This window comes from Parasteatoda tepidariorum, chromosome 5 (assembly GCF_982258835.1).
Source record: "Parasteatoda tepidariorum strain Cologne lab strain chromosome 5, Ptep-v5.0, whole genome shotgun sequence".
NCBI classification, from domain to species: Eukaryota; Metazoa; Arthropoda; class Arachnida; order Araneae; family Theridiidae; genus Parasteatoda; species Parasteatoda tepidariorum.
In genome coordinates this window covers 120,184,280-120,206,639 of record NC_141759.1, presented here as the reverse complement: position 1 = coordinate 120,206,639, position 22,360 = coordinate 120,184,280, and the positions used below count along the sequence as shown (strand labels likewise).

At 29.2% G+C, this 22,360-nt stretch overlaps 1 protein-coding gene across 4 annotated transcripts; it reads right to left on the bottom strand.

Moving 5' to 3' along the window:
• Positions 1–774: 774 nt before the first annotated feature.
• On the bottom strand, positions 775–19,378 carry LOC147810120 (uncharacterized). 4 transcript variants are annotated; one of them, XM_087165007.1, is made up of 6 exons: positions 19,047–19,378; positions 15,169–15,316; positions 13,571–13,771; positions 8,898–8,991; positions 3,949–4,127; positions 775–1,310 (listed from the first exon to the last, which is right to left on the bottom strand). In XM_087165007.1, exons 2-6 carry the CDS (start codon positions 15,169–15,171, stop codon positions 1,242–1,244), a joined length of 546 nt encoding a protein of 181 aa, XP_087021133.1. In that variant the 5' UTR covers positions 15,172–15,316; positions 19,047–19,378; the 3' UTR covers positions 775–1,241. The 4 variants fall into 4 exon arrangements, with proteins under 4 accessions (XP_087021133.1, XP_087021134.1, XP_087021136.1 ...); XM_087165008.1 differs by having other exon boundaries at positions 15,238–15,316; positions 19,047–19,374; XM_087165010.1 differs by lacking the exon at positions 13,571–13,771 and adding an exon at positions 10,604–10,668 and having other exon boundaries at positions 15,238–15,316; positions 19,047–19,359.
• Positions 19,379–22,360: the final 2,982 nt, after the last annotated feature.

Below are 22,360 nucleotides of genomic sequence, written 5' to 3'. Positions count from 1 at the left end.
CTCCCTAATTTAAATGCAATGTTATTGCAACTTGAGAAATTCATAAAATGACGGAAAACGTGAATTTTTAAACTGCTTACTGTTTGCAGTTTAGATTTAAATTTTTTGTTGCTTATGTGATCTTTTTCGATAAAAAAAAGGAAAATGTTTACGATATAAAAAATCTAATAATTAATATTTTGTTTTTATTTTAGGCTTTTGCTTAAAACCTATAAATTTTCTTCAATAAAAATATTTAATTTGAATTTATATTACTTAATTACGACTAAACTTTTTCCTACTTTCATTCTGTGGGCATTGCAGTTTTTTTTAATTTATTAAAATTTAATTCTAAAATGAGTTTTCATATTGCATATGATAAAAAAAAAAATTTCTTTTCTTCAATGTTTATTTATTTTGATAAATCTATTGTTCATATATAAAAATAGCAAGTTTATTTTTTATTTTTGAATGAATTCTAATAATGGAACACTACTAAGTTATTGATATTACTTAGTTTATTGATAAAAAAATGGAACGCTAATGTTTAAATAAACATTAGTACATTTGTCATTAACATGTCTGAATACATGTGCAGCACTTCGTTAGCCAACCTGCTGTGCAAGTGGCCCTTCACTCAAATAGGTTGTGCACCCCTAGACTAGACGATCGAATATTGATTCACGTTTGAGACTTATTATTTCCTTTTTTTTCTTTAAATATTTTCCCTTTTTTTTAATTTTTTTTTTAAGAAATGGACATATTTTTTTTAATGAACTCTACTATTTACAAATATTATTAAAAATTATTTTATTTCATTTACTGTATTTTTTTATAATACTTCATATTGCTTGGTATTTAAATTACATAAAAAAAAAATCAACCACTTCAAAATACAATAGTTTATAGAATACAATAGTTAATACAACTGAAATACCATGCAAGTGCACAGTCATAAGCACAAGAAACAAAAAATCCATAAAAAGGTATCTAATATTATTGAATAATAAAAAGGAATTGTTCTTTTTATACAAACAAGACATCAATCACTCTTTGTTTCTAGGATTTCACAATGGTTCCGTCTCCTAGCTATTACTTGGAAAGAACGACAACATCGACAAGGGAATGGTAATTTTTAAAGAATATACAACGAAAACCAGAAATTCACAATAAACAAAATAAATATTTAATAGGAATCATTATTAAAGTAAAAGTGATAAATAAATATTTTAAATACAAATGTTGAAGCAAAACATTTTATTTCAAAATTTAAAACTCTTCTTATTTTTTGTTTTCTTAAGATCCATGGAAGATGAAGCTTGATTACAAGCCTGAAATGAAAAAGAAACTGTATTTCACGATTTACATATAATAATAAAAATACACTAAGGTAAAGTTTTTGGTAGTTAAAAATCCTATAAATAAAATTTTTCTGAAAAAAATTGCAATGTTTAGTTTAGGAGAGAAAACTAGGTGACAAGAATGTTACCCAATAACTGCATAGAAATTTGATTTTAGATATTTTTTAGACCATTTATTTTTCTGATGTATCAAAACCATTATGAGTAAAATTAGTTGAAGGCAAAGACTGAGTTATCCAAAGTTAATCTGACAATGATTGTTGACTTCAAAATAGACTTGAAAATTTAAATTTTCATTTAGTAGCCAGTGGCTGGTAGACTAATAACTTAGCAGCTAATTTTTCCTCCAACCAAATGAGTCAATAATCAATACTGATAGGTCATTTTTATTTAATTAATGATCCCGATGATTAAGACACAGTTACCAGTAGAACACCGAAATCAAGCATCACTGGCTGCGGTCAGTAAGCGGGTAGGTGACCACTTTGATCATCGGTCCTCGTTAAACTGTTTTACCATAAAGTGCTCGACTTCGCGCACAGGTCGTCGGGCTACCAAAACGGAAGAGCCATCCCCTCTGTAGAGGATCAAAATTGTGATGTCATGTCTTCGGATCATCCTCGGGGATGTTTCCCGGACCGTCGCCAATAGCCCATTGTGCAGCTCTAGTGCGACATAAATAAAAGAAAGCTATGAATAAAAATTTTGTAAAATGTTTTTGTTAAATGTTCACGGAACAAAAATGGTTTACTGCATTCATCTAAACTATCCTTTAATATATTTTGGGTAAATGTACGCAATGAGAATGCCTCTGTGGCTGAGCATTAATAAGATCTATGGCCCCTGGCCAAATTATTAGACGCACTATAAGATTCTATGTAAAATCTTAATTATTAGGTGATACTATACAGCTTTATTGCTTTTACGCGGTTTGCACTTGTTTACGTTGAAATTAAACGATTTATAATGTAAATTCGAAGATAGATTATATAAATATTTATTATATCAGGTATTATATTAGTACATTATTATTAATTCGAGCAAATCATTAGACGCACTGCAGTTTTTTAATAACTAGTGTTTTAATAACTGCATGTTTTGCACGAGTGTATATGCGATACATTTATATTTAAACATACATGTAATGAGTGCTATTCTAGAGATTTTTTATATACTTCCTATTTGTAATTATTTTTAAAGTATTGCATTACAATGTTAACCAATTAATACACGAAAGTAAACAAGTGCTAACTGGTTTCAGTTGTGTAAGTCAGTTGATAATTTATATAGAATCTTCATTGTATCAAATAATTTGGCCAGGAACTGATGCTAGGCTAAATCGGCCAAATCGTTCCCTCAGAAATCGAACCTTAAATATCTGACTTTCTTAGAATTCGATTTCACAGGAACTATAAAGTACGCTTTTGTATCTGATTTCATAAATTAAAATATCGTCTGCATTAATTAATTAGCCTATTTTTGTTCACCCCCTCAAATCATTAAGATTAAGTCCTGAGCGTGAAGATCCGATCATTAGATCAAAAGTTATTCGGCGTGGTCAGCTCTTTTGTTTTTCACACTTTGACAATGTTTTTTCCCCCCAGCAAGTTTGCACTTTATTTCTTTGAAGATATAAAAAAGCATTGATCACTTAAATCACAAATATTTGATTATTTCCTAAATCACTGACCAGAAAAGCATAGATTTTGAAAGTTAAAAGAACAAATTCATAAAAAGTGCTTTAAAATTAAAAAAACTATTTCATGTAAACATGAATTAAAACTTCTTAATATCTCCTTATATTTAACCTAGCCAATTTTTAATTCGACACCATTTTGTCCCTCGGTGAAAATTAAGTTCTCCAGTTAAGTTAGTCTTCTAAAAGTAGCAGAGTAGTGAAAGCATTTCTAAAGTAGTTTGTAGTTGCTACATTTTTCAAAAAAAGTATTTATAGTTAACAACAATTGTAATAAAGTAGAACTACAGAGTTAGCTACTGAAGTTAACTACAAAGAAAATGTAGTTTTACTGACCACCACCCCTGGGTGCTATCTATGGGGGCAATTTGATCTAGGAGAACGATGAATGAATACCAATACTATTTGAATTATAAATCAAAATGATGAATAAATACCAATGCAATTTTTATTATGAATGAATACAATTACAAAGATTTTAAAAACCAAGCGATGATTTTAAATCACGTATTAGAGATATTTAAAATATGGATAAAGCAGGATGGATTATCAAGATGATTTAACTGAGTAAATTATAGATGGTTATGCAAAAAATATCTTAAACTTCAAAATGGCAAGATTTTCATTTGACATATTGATAATATAAAATTTCATTTGCAAAAAAAAAAAAATTATTCAGAGTCAACATGTTTCGAAGCTTGAAAATATGCGTCCATTCTCAAGACTCGCCAGATGTGAATGAGGCATAAATATATTCCTCACTCACATCATGGAGTCTTGAGAATGAGCACCTGTTTTTAAGCACTCAAAACACTTAGATTTTTATTACCATCAGCATATTTTTTTAAGCAAATGAAGTTTTATACATATTGCCAGTGGATAAATACAATATAAAATGGTAGATTTCCGAACCTGTGCAATATTTCCTTCATTTGGACCTTCACATCCCGAATCAGAAATTTCTCGTTTGACAGGAGCTTCTCTGTCCAGTTCTTCCTTATCTTCATCATATTGTATTGGAAATGAAGATTCAGATATCTCCTTCTTAATCGGCATTTGAGACTTATCTGCACTTTCTGACAGTTGATTTTCTGTAAGTCAATGGTAATTGTATGATTAGATTCAAATTCAATTATAAATGCAAGTTTTCTAAAAAAAAATAAACCTTTTGCTAACTTATAGAATGAAAGATTTTTCTGTAATATTAAAGTAAGCAAAAGAAATAAATCCACTACAATATTAATCTAAGAGCCGTGATGGCTCAGGTGATAGAGCGTTCACAGTCTTATTAGCTGAACCGGGTTTGAATCCCAGCTAGTGGATAGGAATTCCTTATTCGCCTTGCACCGACCACAGTACTGACGTAAAATATCCTCAATGGTAGACGGATCAGAGGTTAGAGTCCTCTTGCCATCAGGCTAACCTTGGGAGATTTTGCTCGCCATGTAACCCATATGTGGGTTAGTTCTATCAAAAATTCCTCCACGAAGGCAAATTTCTCACACTACTTGATACAGGAGTTCCCTTGTCTTCCAGATTAGGTTCAAAATTACAAGGCTACGGCATGGAGCATTAGTAATCGTAAACCAAAAAATCGGGTTGGCTGTTCAATGACAATTTTAAAATAAAATACCTATCTAAAAACTTAATTGCCTAATTTCTATAAAATAATTCATCAAAACATAGTCACCTTCATCATAATGTAGCGATTATTTTTATTCAAGATGCTTTTTCTAAGATATGGAGATAGATTTGTGCAATAACTTCAGCAGTAATAGTTAATACAAAATTTAAAATGGTACAATACCATAAACAACAGTTTTTTTCTTCAAACAATAGAATACACTTCAATATACTTAACTGTAAGAAGATCAACCAATCATAAAAAATTTAAAATAATGTTTTAAGTTTTATTACAAAACAAATAAAACAATTAAAGAAGAAAATAATAAAAATATAAAACAGTTACTAAAAGCACATTTTAAAAACATGAAAATTTGGTGCTTTTTACAGTTCTTATATATATTGTATAATTTTGTAATTGAATTTAAAACCCATAGAAAATACACAGCATTTTGTATTTTATATAATATGTCTTTTGGTCATTCTGTAAAAAATTTAAAAATACATTAAAAAATTGAAAATAAATGGATGTGTATAAAGGTACTTTGAAAGTACCTTTATACACATCCAGGATGCAAAAACAAAAAATAAGCACCTTTTAAGTACTTTTTAAGCACTACACATTAACAAAATGCAAAATAATTTTCAAAGACTTTACATGATCATGATAAAATAACCAATTTCTGACAAGGAACTATTTTCTTGATTATATTAGCCATTATAAAATGATGAAGAGGTTTTTCCGTTTGATATCAGAGGGAGGAAAATGATGCCTGAAATTGAGAATATCTTGCAAAATGCAGCAGAGTTTCAAAGAAGAAAAAGCAAAATAAAAGAAGAAAATTAATAAAAAAACAAACAAATGTAATATAAAAAATAATTAATTATTAATTTACAATAAAAACAATTATTATCTTCCAAAGCAAAGCAGATTATACAAATGAGACTTAGAATCTTGATTTAAACAGAAAAAAATAATTTAATTATGTTAAATCTTAGTGGCACAATACAATTACTTATTCCTTTTTTTGTCAGATGTAAAAAATCTAAAATGTATCGAGATTTTTTTTTTTTTTTTTTTTTTTTTTGTAAATCAAAATGCAATATGTTTCAACACATTTGTGCAAAATAACCTGTCTTGTTACAGTTTACTATAATAATTATTTATTGCATTTTCTGTTATAAGTGTGATTTTTTTAAAAAAAAACTGCACTTGTGAGAGATTCATTAATAGAGGTTAAAAATTTTAAATGATATAGCCTTTCATTTAACAACTTATAGCTTATTGAAACAGATATTTAAAAGTTAATAGTCATTATTTCTAAATCTTCAATTTTTTTACTTTGAACATGATACCTTGTTTGTTTAACCCACTGGCGGTTAAGGAAATGGGCAAAATTGGGAGAATGTTTCTTCCCTACACACAGTTCCCCTATCAGTTAACATGGGAAAACCGGTTTTGCTATGCAGAAAAGACTGCATGTTAAAATGCGACTTTTTACGTGCAGAACCGTCAGTGGGTTAAAATTATCAAGTTTAAAATTTTGGTTATCTGATAGACCTTACCGTGCAATTTCCGAACTAGAAATTTGCACATGTACAATGCAGAACATAAAACTAAACCTTTTGCTTTCCTAATAAACTCATATGAACAAAATTTTCTATATTCTATGTTTATACATCATTTAACATGTTTCTCATATATTCCTTAGTTTTTACCAGCTCTTTTAGGGTAAAAGGGGAAACAGTTATCAGCTTTGGAATGCAAGCAACATTTACAAACTTTCACTGCACAATTCCAATTTTGAACCAATTGTCAAATATTTACCAACAAAACAATAAAATTAAATGTTAACATATAGTTGGTTTGCAAAAGAACTTTCTTTTTAAATAAAATGTGTTGTAAAAGGTTATAATGAGATTGAGAAAATTACCATCAATGCAACGATTTTTAGACAAACATTGCTGTTAGTGATTGTAAGAAAATGAGTGATTAGTTGGCTTTGCTGAGAAAGAACAATTTACAGATTTCATTGGATGACAATACAAAAGCTTTCAAAAAAGAGTGCAATAAAAAATCTATTATTAAATTATAATCAACTAATTTTTGGAGAATTTTATAAAGTTATTAAAACACTTTGAATTGTTTCCCCAGAAGAAAAAATACTCCAAAAGAGTTGAAACAAACTTGAATGATAACTGGAATCAGCCCATGGACTAGAAGAAAAAAAAAAAACATTTATAAACAGAAGCTAACTCATTCTTCTGTCTCCACCACAATCTTTGCCTTTAATAAACTGCATAGTTTCCAAAGAGGTCAAAGGTTTCTCCATTCATTTAGCAACTGTGAGAGAGTTTTTATGTGGCATTCTAGTTTAACAGGGTTATAATAGTAAATTTTAAAGCAAGCAAAATATTGCTAATATGATGATATTTCAGCTGTTTGGTGATAAATTTCCATTTAAAAAAAAGGGGGTAAAATAATTTAAATTAAGAAAAAAAATTTCAGCTTTTTTTTAAAATTCTCAATTTTTCCATGTTTTTATCTAAATTCCTCAAATTTTTCCAGTATAAAAAAAAATTTCCAAAAAATTTCAGGTGGGTGGCTACCCTTATTGTATACTAGCCACCTAAGGCGGCCAGCTGTCCGCCACTCTGAAGGTTTTCACAAATAAAGTTTTTTAAAACATAGCAGGAAATCTGAAGATTAGTGGACAATTAAAGTGTTCCTGTCCAGCAATTTTGTCTTCATATCCAGTTCTGCTGCAGATGTGTTATAGCTCTTGAGGATGTTTGAAATTATATAGCTACAACGCTTAAGAAAAAAAAAACTAAAATGCTAAATACATGAAAAGAACACGAAAACGAATAAATTTTTTATGGTATCAATTTCTATTTCTATATAATTTTTTATAGTATCAAATTCTATTTCTATATCTGTTACGTCAAGCACTCAGGTATTATAATTTGATCTAGTTGTGCTTGTATAATTTTGATCTAGTTGCGCTTTCTACGTCATTTTGTTAACATCGTTTGGTTTGTTATTTAACATCGTTTGGTTTGTTATTTCTAAGTTAACTTTCAAAAAATTGGCTGGCATCAGCATTTTTATTCTTTAAGTTGTTTATTTTTTCTTTTGGAATTCGTTCCTTTTTAGCGAAATGTTTTTCAACCTAATCGAATTCTTTGCCGACTGTTCTCCGTATATATAAAGAAAATAAAGTAAATATTTTTAAAGTGTTGTGAAAAGAATTTTTAGTTGTACAAAGTACTACAATATCGCTATAAAAATTATCGTCTTCACTTAAGAAAAAAAAATAGAGCGTGGAAAGAAGAAGAAAAACTTATTATAACAATTATGAACAGCGACAAATATATCAAAGCGAAGCGTTCTATTTACGTATCGAATATGTTGCCACATTTTTAATACAAAAGTTAAACTTTTCTCCACTTTAATAAATGTAAACTAATGCGAACTTTATAATTAAATTATTAATTCCTTCGTATATTATTGGTTTAAGTTGTCGAAAATTAATATTTCAATTGTGAGGTTCGCATTAGCATACATTTATAAGAGTAGGGAAAAGTATATGCATTTCTTAATAGTTTTTTGAATATGGCTCTTTGAAGACGAAAAAGCAGACGAAAAGCATAGACTTACAAAATGACTGATAACTAAATAACTAATCCAAATTTTTGAAAAAGAAAAAAAATACTTCTTCATTATGTCAAAACACAATTATGTGCCGAGTTTCGTGCCTGGGCGAGGCTTCTGGGGCGACATATTGTGATTACAGACACACACACACAGCCGCTTTTATTATTATGTATAGATAATGCAAGAATGTCGTATGATTGTGCAAATAAAATGTTCCAAATGGCAAAAAATAAACTTGTCCCAGACTTTTGTCATATTACAACAATTTTGGACTGTTTTTGATACTTTCCACAGGTTTTTGATGTGTCATATCAAAAACCAGTTATTGATGTCAAAAACCAAATTTTGTTCAAAATTGCAAAAAAGAGAGAGAGAGAGACTGATAGTCAAAATCTGTCTTCAAACGTCAAGATTAAAATTGGAAGAGAAGGTTACAAAATAAAAAATTTATAAAAGTCTGTTTGAATATGATCAAACACATCTTTTTTTTAAACTTCCTCAATTCCTTTATATTTAATTTTTATAAACAGAGATTATTTTTAAATTACATTCAGCTAAAACAATAATAATAATAACTTACTCTGAAGTTCCATAACTTTTTTTCTTTCGACGGAACAGTCTTGCATGTCTCTTTGAACATTCAAAAACGAATCGACAATATCAGCATCAGAAGCCTGAAAGAGATTAACTAAAAATTAGTTTATTTCTTAAGTTTAAAAAGTAATAAAGTTGACACAATAAATATACAGCTCAATAGATATATACTTGCATGCAGTAACAATTTTGAAATGTAAAATTAAAATGTTAATTTAGCCAATAGTTAATAAAAAAGTTGTTTCTTTTTTAAATGGTAGCTTTTACAGAGTGTTTAGTAGCTTGGAACTTTAAAAAAGTGACTTAGGAACCAAAAATATTTTTTCTTTATATATCTATATAACTGTCGGTGAACAGCCGACCCAAATTTTTCGGTTTACAACTACTAATGTTCCACTCCGCAGCCTTGCAATTTTGGACCTGGTCCAGAAGACAAGGAAACTTTGAATCAAGTATTGGGAGAAATTTTGCCTTTGTGAAGTATTTTTTTATGGAACTAACTCGTATTTGCGTTATATGGAGTGGAAAACCACAAAAACCTTTCACGGTTAGTCTGACGGCAAGGAAACTCTCACCCATGATCCATCTACCACTGAGGATATTTTACATCAGCAATGTGCAAGCCAGGTGCGGTATTTGTATGGACGAGCCATCACTGGGATTTGAACCCGGTTCACTTCATTGGAAAGCGAAAGCTCTATCCTCTGAGCCATCACGGCTCAATTTTTTTTTTTAAATAAGAGGAACTTTTTTAGAAAAAAAAATGACAAGTTTATTTAAAAGCTGCTTTTTTTAATCAGAAAAGTATGTACATAGTTCCTGCCAACTTGAGAATGATTTTCTCCAGTTGTAATAAAATAAAAATTTTATTACTACTATCAGCAGAAATATCTGTTTTATTTGGCTCAGAGTTCAAAAATAACATTGTATTCATTTTCATCCACTTTTATAAATATTAATCCTTTAATATGTAGTGGTGGTCCAAATCATTTTAAATAAAATTTAAAAATCCAAGAAAGTGATAAAAAGCATAAACTTTACTGCAAATTTAAATGCATTTAAAATTTTATAGAAACTGCGTAAAAATCTGCAGTTATGTATATAGTGACAGGGTGCGTAGCCAAATCTATCAACAAAAAATAAGCACCTTTTAAGTACTTTCAAGCACTTAAAATATATTTTTAAGTATACACTAACAAAATGCAAAATAATTTTCAAAGACTTCGCATGATCATGATTAAATAACTAGTTTCTGACAGAGAACTTATATAAGCCATTATAAAATGATCAAGAGATTTTTTGGATCGATATCAGAGGGTGGAAAATGAAGCCTGGAATTGAGATTATCTTGCAAAACGCAGCTCAGTAGTACATGAGAGTGCAATCTCACCGAACCCAGTTCAGTAGACACACATGCGGACTCGCAAGTATTTCATCAAACATGTAAAATGATTGGAGCTTTCATAAGCTAGGGACCGACGGTGCGCCAAAATAGATTGTGATTGAATGAATTGTGAAAACGTTGCATAGAACAATGTGAAAAGCACGCTTTTGCATAATTTGTGGTGAAAATCGACATGGTAAAGAAAAAAGTCTCATTTTCGAAAAGGGAAAATTAGGCACTTTTTAAAAACACACAAAGAAATAAGCACTCTCAAGAGGTTTTAAAAAATGAAAATCGAAAATAAGCACCTTTAAGCACTTTTTAAAAATGCTACACACCATGAGTGATATCAGATGTTCCAACAGAGATATACCTAAATAAAAGTAATGAATGAACACAGACTTGCAACTAATTAAGATCTTCAAAAAATTGATAATTAAGGCTGAAAATCATGCTTTTGTATTAAAACGATTAAAATTTTTGCAAAAATAAACATAAAAAGGCACATAAAAATTAAGTTATATTACTAATTAAAATTTAGTTTTATTACTATAAACTTTTTGTGAACTGTACAAACCAATGTCAATCAACAACATCTTTCATACAGCTAGAAGACTGGTCATCTTTATAAAACTATAATGAATTAACATTTGGGCCACCGCAACTCATTGTAAACATATTTTTATAGGGTGAGTTAGAATTTGATAATGCTACTATGATTTAATCATGCAAAATTTTACCCCCAAAAAGAAAAAGTTAGAATGTATTTTTGTACAATTTTGTGTTAGATTAATACCAAATTGACAAATTTAAAAAGACAGCGTTTGGATGCACCAAGTAGTAGTGGTTTTATAAATTCTGCCAAACAAGCTACCCTTGCTTCTTTTCATGTGGCTTGGAATATTGCAAGACAAAAGAAACCCCATAATATTGCTGAAAAACTTATAAAACCTGCTGCCATTGACATGGCACGCATCATGTGCGGAGATGAAAGTTCAAAGATATCATTATCAAATGATACAATTCGTTTACGAATTAATGATATGTCATTTGATATTAAGAATCAACTTATTTCTGCTATAAAAATTGCTGGTTTATTTAGTATTCAACTGGATGAAACAGCAGATGTAAGTAAAGATACTCAACTCATGGTTTACGTGCGGTATCCAGGTTTAACAGCTATACAGGTGGACATTTTATTTTGCAAACCAATGTCAACAACAACTAGAGGTGAAGATATTTTTCTTATGGTCGATTCGTTTTTTAAAGAAGAAGGATTAAATTGGAATCAGTGTTTCAGAATTTGCACCGACGGTGCAGCTGCCATGACAGCATCTCAAAAGGGATTTTCGACAAGAGCAAAACAAATGAATCCACAAATTATATTGATTCATTGTTTGTTACATAGACAAAATCTTGCTTCAAAAAAATTATCACCCAAATTGTGTATCGTTTTGGATGAAATTGTTGCGGTAGTCAATTTTATCAAATCAAGAGCTCTTAACTGTAGAATTTTCCGTGAACGGTGTTTCGAATCTGGTGCAGAATACGAACATTTATTATATTATTCTGAAGTTAGATGGCTGTCCCGGGGCAAAGTTGTTCAAAGAGTATTATTAATACGAACAGAAGTCAAATTATTTTTGAGAGAAAAGAAACACGCATTAGCATCTAAATTCTCCTAGTTGAAGTGGATTACTCAAGTTGCTTATTTGTCAGATATTTTATTTGAAATAAATAATCTAAATACGTCCATGGAAGGAGGTAATCATACTATTATTTAATTAACTGAAAAAATTACATGTTTTAAAAATAAACTCAAATTATGGAGAAATAAGGTTGAAGTAAAGAAACTGCTGCATTCCCGAATCTTAATTTACTTGTTGAAGACAATAATATTGATATCACAGATTTTGAAATACAGAAAATTATTATTAATCATTTAGAAAAACTAATAGCAGACTTTGATCGATATTTCTCTGCAGACGATGTTTTAAAATATAATTGGGCTTGAATGCCATTTAATTTTGATGTAAGTGATTTGCATGAGGAATTTGATAATATTAATCAATTTCAAGAACAATTAATAGAAATACAAAGTGACCAAGCACTTCGATACAATTTCTACAAAAACACTGAATCTTTATGTGCTTTCTGGTTAAAATTAAAAACCGAAAAGCCAATAATTGTTAAAGAAGCCCTAAAAGTATTATTGCCCTTTTCAACAACATATATGTGTGAGGCTGGTTTTTCGGCTCTGTGTGTAATCAAAAACAATTACCGGAACAAGTTAAATCCTGAAATAGATATAAGGTGCTCCTTGACAAGCATTCTTTCTTTCAAAAGGAAGATCTTTCAAAATGTATTCAAGCACAAGGTTCTCATTAAAACTGTATGACTTGCATTTAAAAGACTTAACATATGTATTGATATTCCTTTTTTTTTTAGGAATAAGTTAAAATGTCAATTATTTTCAAAAAGTTATAAATATATTTTAATTTGGTCAATAAAAATTATTAAAAACACTTGATTAGTAATTAAATTTTCCTTGGATCGAAAAGTACTTTTGTTTATCTTTATTATTAAAAAAATAAATAAAAAATTTGTAAGTTAAAATAAATCATCATCGTAGGATTGAAGATTTTTTAAAAATACGATCTAAAATAAAGCAATGAAAAAATTTCGACTTTTTTTTTGGGTCGCGACATGAACATATTTCTCAAATTTGGGTCGCGGCTTAAAAAGGTTAAGAACCACTGCTTTACAGGACCAAATGTTAAAAAAGGGATAGAAAAGGAATCAAAATGAAAAAGAATACTTTACAGGACCAAATGTTAAAAAAAGGGATAGAAAAGGAACCAAAATGAAAAAGGGTACTTTACAGGACCAAATGTTAAAAAAAAGGGATAGAAAAAGGGCACTTTACAGGACCAAAACTCTAAACATACCGCTTTTATAAAACTTCATTCTAATTCATCCCAAAGGTGCTCTGTGCGGCTCTGAGAAGGCTAGTTCAGTTTTTGAACATCCATTTTGTCAAGCCTCGATGTGTGAATGGAGCCGTTATCCTGCTGGAAGAGAAATGGGCCAAAATATTGCCATAGAGTTGGGAGTGCAGCATTGTCCAGAATGTCCACCTTGCCCGAACTGAGGATCGAACCCAGGACCAGCGGCAAGGGAGCGCTATGACTCAGCCATCGGGCGTCTTTTCAAGTAAGAACCACATTAAAAGAAATTCATAATAAATACTTTAAACCGTTTATATTTTTACTTACCTCATGGAATGATAAGAGACAAGGCTCAAAATTAAAAATCAGAGACGCTCTATTGACATTGAACTGAACTTGAAATCTCATACATTCCTCGAAACATTCAAATTTGAAAATAAAATCATCCCTAGTCAAATCCATGTCTAAACTTCTTTCCAGATTTGTCATGATCACGTTTGTTTTCATTTCAGCATGCACATTCAAATCCTCAATTAATAATGAAATATTTTAGATTTTTATAATATGTATAATAATATATATACATATAACTATATAAACTAGTTTACTCTCATTTAGTTCAATTTGAGGCCTGCAAGGCTCATACACACTTGTAAAATAAATTAATGTGACCAAGTTTTATGTAAAGTCATAATGTTACTCAAAATGCTTGACCACCACCAACTCTGTCTAGTATATATTTAAATTTAGTTAAATAAAGTAATAATTGAAAGAGTTTAGAATTACACAGCACTATGTTACAGTAGCTTTTAAACTGGTAATGGCAGATGTGTATTGAAAGATGTTTTAATAACTGTTAAGTTTGGCAAACTATTTCAGATCATTTGATTTTTTTTCCTGATTTGTTATACCTTTATGATTTTCTTAAATTTAACTATTTTAATAAGCTTCCACGGTTTTGAAAATTATTTTATTATTTGAAGATTGCAACTGATTAAAATAACTTTTAAAAGCAAAATTTATGCAGTCTAAAAATGCTTTAATTTATGTTCATTAAGTTTTTATCAAAATGTGTTTAAATTTGTTAAAATTATTGCATATTTTAAAAATGCTTTATTTCATGTATGTGACGATTTTTAGTTCGATTTCAAACAATATGATATGTTATACAGCATCTGTGTCCGGGGATCATACATGCTATTAAGATGGCCCTGTTGAGTTTCAATTAGAAAAATTTAAATTACACTACTATGAAAAATCAATACCATTTGAGTATTTTAACAGGCTGCGTAGCCAAATCTTTCCAGAAAAAATAAGCACCTTTTAAGCATCTCAAAAAATATTTTAAGCACTATATACAAAATGCAAAATAATTTTCAAAAACTTTACATGAGTAAAATAACCAGATAAATATATGATAAAATATCCAGATGATAAAATAACCAGTTTCTGACAAAGAACTCTATTCTTGATTATATTAGCCATAATAAAAAGATGAAGAGGTTTCTCGGTTCGATATCAGATGGTGGAAAATGAAACCTGAAATTGAGAGTATCTTTCAAAATGCAGCAGAGTTGCAGATGAGAATGCAAGAATCTCACTGAATCCAGCTCAGTAGACGCACGTGTGGATTCTCAAGTTATTTCACCACACATGTAAAACGATTGGCGCTTTCATACAACAGTAAGCCGAAATAGATTGTGATTGAATGAATTGTGAAAACGTTGAATAGAACAATGTGAAAAGCATGCTTTCGCACAAAACGAGGCGAAAATCGACATGGTAAAGAAAAAAATCTCATTTTTGAAAAAGGAAATTTGAGCACTTTTTAAAAACACTCAATGAAAAAAGCACCTTTAAGGACTTTTACAAAACGAAAATCAAAAATAAGCACTATTAAGCATTTTTTTAAAAACACTACGCACCATGTTTCAGCAGCTTAGGCAGAATCTCATAAAGTGTGTTGTACAAGTAATCTTTAATGGGAACTTTACCTTTCTCAGTCAAAATGAGGTACAGTCAGCCCACTGAATTCTTAGGCAGTGCTCTTTATACACTGCTTAGCTTCCTCAACTAGAATGAAAAATAAAAAAAAAGAAAGAAATTTTACGTTATGTCATAGTAACTATTATGTAGCATGACAAATATGCAATCCACATTTTCAATGAAATCCTATTTGATAAACTTAAATGGTCTACATTGGAAGAAATTGACATTTCTAGTGACGGGCCATCATGCCAATTCGAACAGAAGCATACACTTTGCAACATTACTTTTTCATCCAGCAGGCCAAGTGGTCGGCATTAGTCGAGCAGTTAGCATGCCTATTGTTTATTTAGTTAAGGCAATAACAAATAGTTTATGGCCTTTAAGTTTTTTTTTCCTTTTATACTTCTTTTATTATTTTTGTTATTATGTGTTATTAACTTGCACCATATTTAATCTTTGTATTTTTTATAATATTGTGACTTTGTACTGATCTAAATTCTTAATAAATTCTTGCTGAATGGGCTCGTTCCTAGGCTGGAGTGGAGCCGGACCAGTAGCCAAGCTTTGGGCTATATGGTAAAGGGTCCATAATGACCTAGGTACATGTCCAAAGCTTGGAGAAAAGAAAAAAAAAAAGTTAGCATGCCTGACTGCAAAGCCAATGGCTGCGGGTTAGAATCCCGCTCTGGGCATGGATGTTTCTCTCTGTGTGTTGTCCTCTGTTGTGTGTGAATGTGGCCCACCCTATGAACGGGTATTTGTGGCAGTGTGGCATGGGTAATGTTGCTCGCCTCCGTGACTTAGGTTCACAGGTGCCCACTAGGTAACGTTAAATGAGCAACACTTCCGGCATCTTCCCAGGTGAAGGACGTAAAAGTTCAGTTCTGCCATTAGAAAAAAAAAAACTTTTTCATCCATAAAAATCTATTGAAAATTTTTTTTTTGCTGCCATAAGTCGTGGGAAAGGTTCAGTTGATGGGGTAAGAGGTACCGTAAAGAGGGTTATGTGCACAGGAATGATGGCAGGAAAATGGACTCCTTTACCAAATGATGCTAAATCATTTGCTGCAATGGGACGAATATAATCCAGTGTCCGAAAAAGGATATTGAAAAGGATGTTACTGCATTTGAAGAATATATGTTAAGTATAAAAGGTATAACAAATATACGACGAATCTATTGCATAAGAGTTCAAAGGAATTATACGTAATTTCTTATGCATCTGTATCCACTGAAGAAGGATAAAAATGTATAGAATAGACAGAGCCTGAACTAAGGCATGGGCTTATACCCGGGCCCCCACATCAGACGGGCCCCCCAAATCGAATAGAAGATTTATTATAGGTTTCCTTCTTTAATGAACTTTTTTTAAACAAAATATCAGTACAGTGTGAAATCCATCAGTTTTATGTTAGCTTCTTCATTAATCTATAATATGAACACAAAAAATCTACATTAATTAAAATTAAATCCATGGTTTTTTAGTACAGAATTCAGCTAAATTCTAGCAATTACAATGAACAAATTTGGCCAATCAAAATTTTTCCTTTTAACATGTCGCAAAATGTGATATGTTTATAAAAATACAGGCATCTGATTGGCTTAATTAAGCTATCGTAATTGAGAAAATTTAGCTGAATTCCACCCTATTGTCAGCAAAGATATGAATTTTTTGCAGCTATATGACAAAGTTAACAATCAGAAAACTGCATTCAAAATGATGGACATAGAAATGTCATAAAATCAATAAAATGGACAGAACGATATTTCGTCTGACCATTAGAGGGAGGGGGGACATTTATAGCTAATTTTAGGTTCGAGTCAATTTTCGTGTTATATATCTATAATGAGGTGAAAAATTTAAATACCTCCATAGTTCGGTTCTTTATTACTTAAATGGTGAAACAGAGGGGGGCCCCAGTTCAGCTAAGTCGGGCCCTGAGAATAGGAGAAGATACATGTATGAATGAATCTACAGAAATGCCAGATTCCTTCTCTTTTGATGTTGCAGTAGGTAGTTTTGCAAGTGTTAAAGTTCAAGGATAAAATAGGGTTGTTGCCCAAATAACTGAATAACTGTTAAACTTAATAAAAATGTGTTTACAATTTTAAAAGTCTTATAATAATTTATTTGACCTTGAAATGTGATAATTTTAAAAATTACAAATAATGTTTAGGATGGTCCAAATCACGGAATTTAATATAAATAACAGTGCATGTCAAAAATGAGAGATTTAATTTGTCCCCTCTGTTACAAATACTTTTAATTAACTTGCAATTTAATTATGAGGCTCTTTTATTATTTTATGCTAATTAATTAAACATTGCACCCTAACCTAGTATGCTCTTGCAGAATTTTTCGTTTTCAAAAATATGTAATACATATTTTAGAATGAAATATTTGTTTGATTTCCCCTCTGTTACACTTGGAATTTAACTTGTAATAATATTGAGACACTTTGTTTAATAAGTAAATCCAAAATGTATCTAAACATTGCAGAAAAGATACAGCTTTCGGAAACTTTAAACATCACAAACAGGTAAAATTTAATATGATTTAAAGATCAATATCATTTAAAGATCAAATTTTTTAGTGAAAAAAGAATTCAAATTTTTAAGGGAATCACTTCAAATGAAATAAAAGCTAATTAATTCTAAATTTGATATCAGCTTTTATTCTTCAATAAATAAATAAAAATGTTGGCACAAATTCTTAGAAAGGTAAATTGGAATTTTAATATTAAATAGCTAAAGCATAAATTATCAATTAAATTGAATTGCATTCTTGAATTTTATTAGTTTATCCATTTATAAATGCAATAGCAGCTTTATTACTGAAAATAGCAATGAGTCAGAAAGACAATTTTTCATATTTAATATATTTTGCAATGAAAATAAACAGGTATGAAATAACCAGGGTTGGGGTTTTAAACATCCTAAACCGGTTTTGGACAGGACACGTGGGTTTTACTGTCTTAAAGTGTCCAAAACCTTGAACTTTGGTAAAAGGTAAAAATTCTATAGGTGTAACCATTGTACACATAATAATTACTTGTATCAATAAGTATTTGATATTTTTTTAAACAATTTATTTTAACTTATTAAAGAAAAATAATATAATAAGAAAAGATTTATAATTTTTGAAGCACCACAGTTCATTGAACAACACTGAACTACCTAATCCTTTAAATATAAATATGCTTTTAATACTGATAAATATAAATAATGTTCTTGCATAAGAATAAATAATGCAATATTAAAAAATAAAAAATTTTTTTAAAAAATACTAAATTTGTTTAAAAAATTAACCTCCTTTTTTCACAATGCTTTTTTAAAATTTTTTTATAATTTCTGCATTGCAGGATGATAAAAAAGACATCTATTTGAAAAAAAAAATGTCTTTACAGATAAATGTATTAGTTTAAATTGGAAATACAAAATAACTTAAAATGTATGAACAGTTTTAAAGGGTATAACATCAGTTTCAGTTACTGACACATGTATCACCACTATGCTAAGAGAATCGAGTGTGAATGAAATAAAAGTATTCTTGAATAGCACTATAGATAAATAAATCTGCTAATGACTAACCAAACACTTAGTGCCTAATAGTTTAACCTGTATTGCAAGGTCAAACTTCAGTATGTACTATTGAATGAGAGGACCAATTGAACTTGATTACTGATTAATCTTCCTTTGTTTAATGCTTAAATTGAAAAGTCAAACAATATTAATAAAATATTATACTTTTAAAAACAAATATTCTCTAGTAGATTTAATTATCAATATGTTATTAGTTCTATGTTTACTTTACCTTTTAAATATTGTTCAGATAAAATTGTGACATAATTTGAGCAAAAGATTTTTGGACAGTTTAAGACGGTTTAAACCATGGATTAATCCATTCTGTCCTAAACCTTGCCAACCCTAGAAATAACATAAATAAAAAATCTGTTACAAATTGTAAATTACTTAAACTGTAGATGAATCAATAATTTGAAAGTAATTAATTAAATTAATTGGGATATTTCCGTATCATGATCTGTCACACCAACTACAATCACTAAGGTGCCAAAAAGATTTTAAACTCAACAACAACAACACTGATATCTAGATATAAATACAGCACATTTCTTTATAAGTGATACAAATTTAATTTGGTATCTTCATTTTACAACTTATTAAACAATCTTTCTGTTTATTTACATAAAAAAATTTATATATTTGTACCAGGGTTTGTTGATTTAAATCATACGTTAAATCAAATGATTTTTTTTAAAAAAAATCATTGATTTAAATAAGTTCATTTATATATATATATATATATATATATATATATATATATATATATATATATATATATATATATAGATTTAAAAAGTTACTTTTGTGAAAGTATTGATACTTTTATTATTTCTTTTCTTATAAAAATTTATTTTAAATAATTTTAATTTTTTTTTAAAAAAATTGCTGCATTAATTAATTTTAGCTAATGAAATTACTTTCTTTCTTGGTATGTGTTAAATTCCAACACATTTGAAATTACATTTTTAAAAATCTTTTGATGCTTGAGAATGAAAGTACAGATTAAAGTAATCATTTAAGTATTTTTTTCACATAATATGTTTATCTTTGGCATCAAAAGAATTTTGTGAAAAAAAAATTTCAATGAGTACATAGATTTTTAAAATTTTTTTTTTAGCTTAACTTATCTATTTTGATACAGGATTATAAATTTATATTTTAATGCAAAAATATATAGATTAAATATTTATTTATTTTTTGATGAATGACTACATTTATAAACACAATCTGTTACATTTATTTTGTCATTTTAAAAATCAAGAAAAAGAAGGGGAAAAAAAAAGAAATCACAATTTTAAATTAAAATTATGGTTTGGTAATTGAAACTTTATTTTAATAGTTTAAGTATTCTTTAAATTCTCTATTTCATCTAGTCTTTAAATTTCAATCATGTATTTGTTTCAAAATGGTTGCTATACATTCAAAGCTATGTATTATAATGAAAAATTGTTTTAGGTAGTTAGAGCTTCTAAAATATTCTTATAATATAGTTTTAATATTAATTTAATTTTGATTAAACATTTACAAAGTTTTTTAATCATAAATCAAAGTTCTTACAGTGTATTTGAATAAAAATCAAAAAAATCCAATTTAAATGAAAAAAAAATCTGATTTATTTTTTAGAATTTTTTTTTAAATCAAAAAAATCACGAACCTGATTGATACACATATAGTCATCAATCTACTTTGTGCAGAACATTAGAATTGAAATTAATTCATTTCATCAACTTCCAAAAGTAAAAAAACTTTTTAATTAGTGAATATATCTATAAATCTAGGTCATAATTTTAAAGCTGTCAAGGCAAATAGATTATACCATAAAATTGAAATTTCATGATAACTACTACATAAGTGCATAACATGTGAAATACTCGACATCTAAGGAACTAATATATTTTTTGCAATGACAAATAAAGTACAAAAATGCTTAAAAACTACAGCATTTAATATACATATTACTGTAAATAACTGAAATTGGTGGTTGTTGACTTCCGCCAGTGAATGTTGACAATCACAGTCGCTTTGCTAAATGTAAAAAGTATATACTAGGTCTAGTTAAGTGCCACTGCCCGGTATGCATTTGCCCGGTGTACCACTGTATTTTTAAGGACCAGTGCCCTTGCCCAGTATGCATTTAACTGGTACTCTGAACACTGATGTTTCTCCTAATCTATTCTTAGTAGATATTAAAATATCAAATAAATGTTATATCAACGAATAAATGAATATCACCTCGGATATAACAAATATTTCGGACACTCACTGAAGCGACTATGTAGTTGCTGACTTTCACTGGTGAAAATTGACATTCTCTTGATTTCGGTCTTTCACGATAATGTATACACTAATAACTATAAATTTAAATTGTTATCTGTTTGTGACCAACACTGGATGGCCATAATCACATAGGGAAAAAACTCTCTAACTGATTTTTTAGACTGATTGTAAAAAAAGGATTAATATGGCCACAGTCACTCAGGAAAAAAACTCCCTGACTGATTTCATAAAAATTTATCAATTTCTGCAACTGGTAGTATAAATTTCATTATTAATTTTTTAGCAATACCTTATTCTCATCCATAAAATATGTCACAAAACTTTTACATTAAGTACAAGCACATCAAATAAGAGGAGCCCACATTATGTAGGACCACCATGTAAAAGAAACCACAACCATTTTGTAGGTACAAACTTTAACTAATGCTGTTGTCGTCGTAGGCCATTAAGGCAAAAGGTGGGATTGTTCTTGTTTTCCAGTGACGCCATCTGTAGCCAAGAATTAGACTTCAGCCACACCCATATACGTCACACCAGCTTATAGGACAAATCCAGAAATACATCCATTCATTCATCCACAGATCGTAATTTTAACCTGAACCAGAGAACGGTCAATCCCCAATTCAGTACCCCTAGAGGTATAATTTGTTATGGGAACATGGAGGACTTTGTGACCAGACAGATTTAACATACACCAGTCACCATTTACTACATAGGAAGTCTTCGGCTGGCTAGATTCAAACTGCTGTTCTCACGCACGTGAATCCCACGTTCTGCCAATGAGGCTATCCCGGCCAACTTTAACCAATCTCACCCCTAATTGATACAATAAAAAGTTGATAGTGATAGGTCTTACACTTGCTACTAGATTTAAAAATAACCTTTTTTTATTTCATAATTATTATGAGACCAATTTAAGAAAAATTATTGCAAGATTACTTTAACAAAAATATTGGACATTTGGGTACCTGAAAATCTAATTAATTCATTTTTCTTGACTTTTTTTAAAATTATAATTCCCTGATTTTTCACTGCAATGTGACCACCCTGTAAACACTAAATAAATTAATATAAACATTTTTTATTAGGTTCATTGCATTCCTCAATTCATAATTTTCAATGAATTTATTTTAGATAGTTATGACATATTTTTGAATAACAAATACATTAAAAAAATTGGTGATAATATTAGATACTAATTATTTTCTAACTGATTTAAAAATAAAGTTTTTATTAAAAAAGATAATAAGTAAAATTTACAGAATT

Bases quoted from the DNA above. Each gene is read 5' to 3' on its own strand.
- LOC147810120 (XM_087165007.1), bottom strand. The intron at 4,128-8,897 runs GTAAGTTATTAT...ATTGACTTACAG, and splicing joins AAAAGTTATGGAACTTCAGA to AAAATCAACTGTCAGAAAGT. The intron at 1,311-3,948 runs GTTCGGAAATCT...TTTTCATTTCAG, and splicing joins ATGAAGGAAATATTGCACAG to GCTTGTAATCAAGCTTCATC.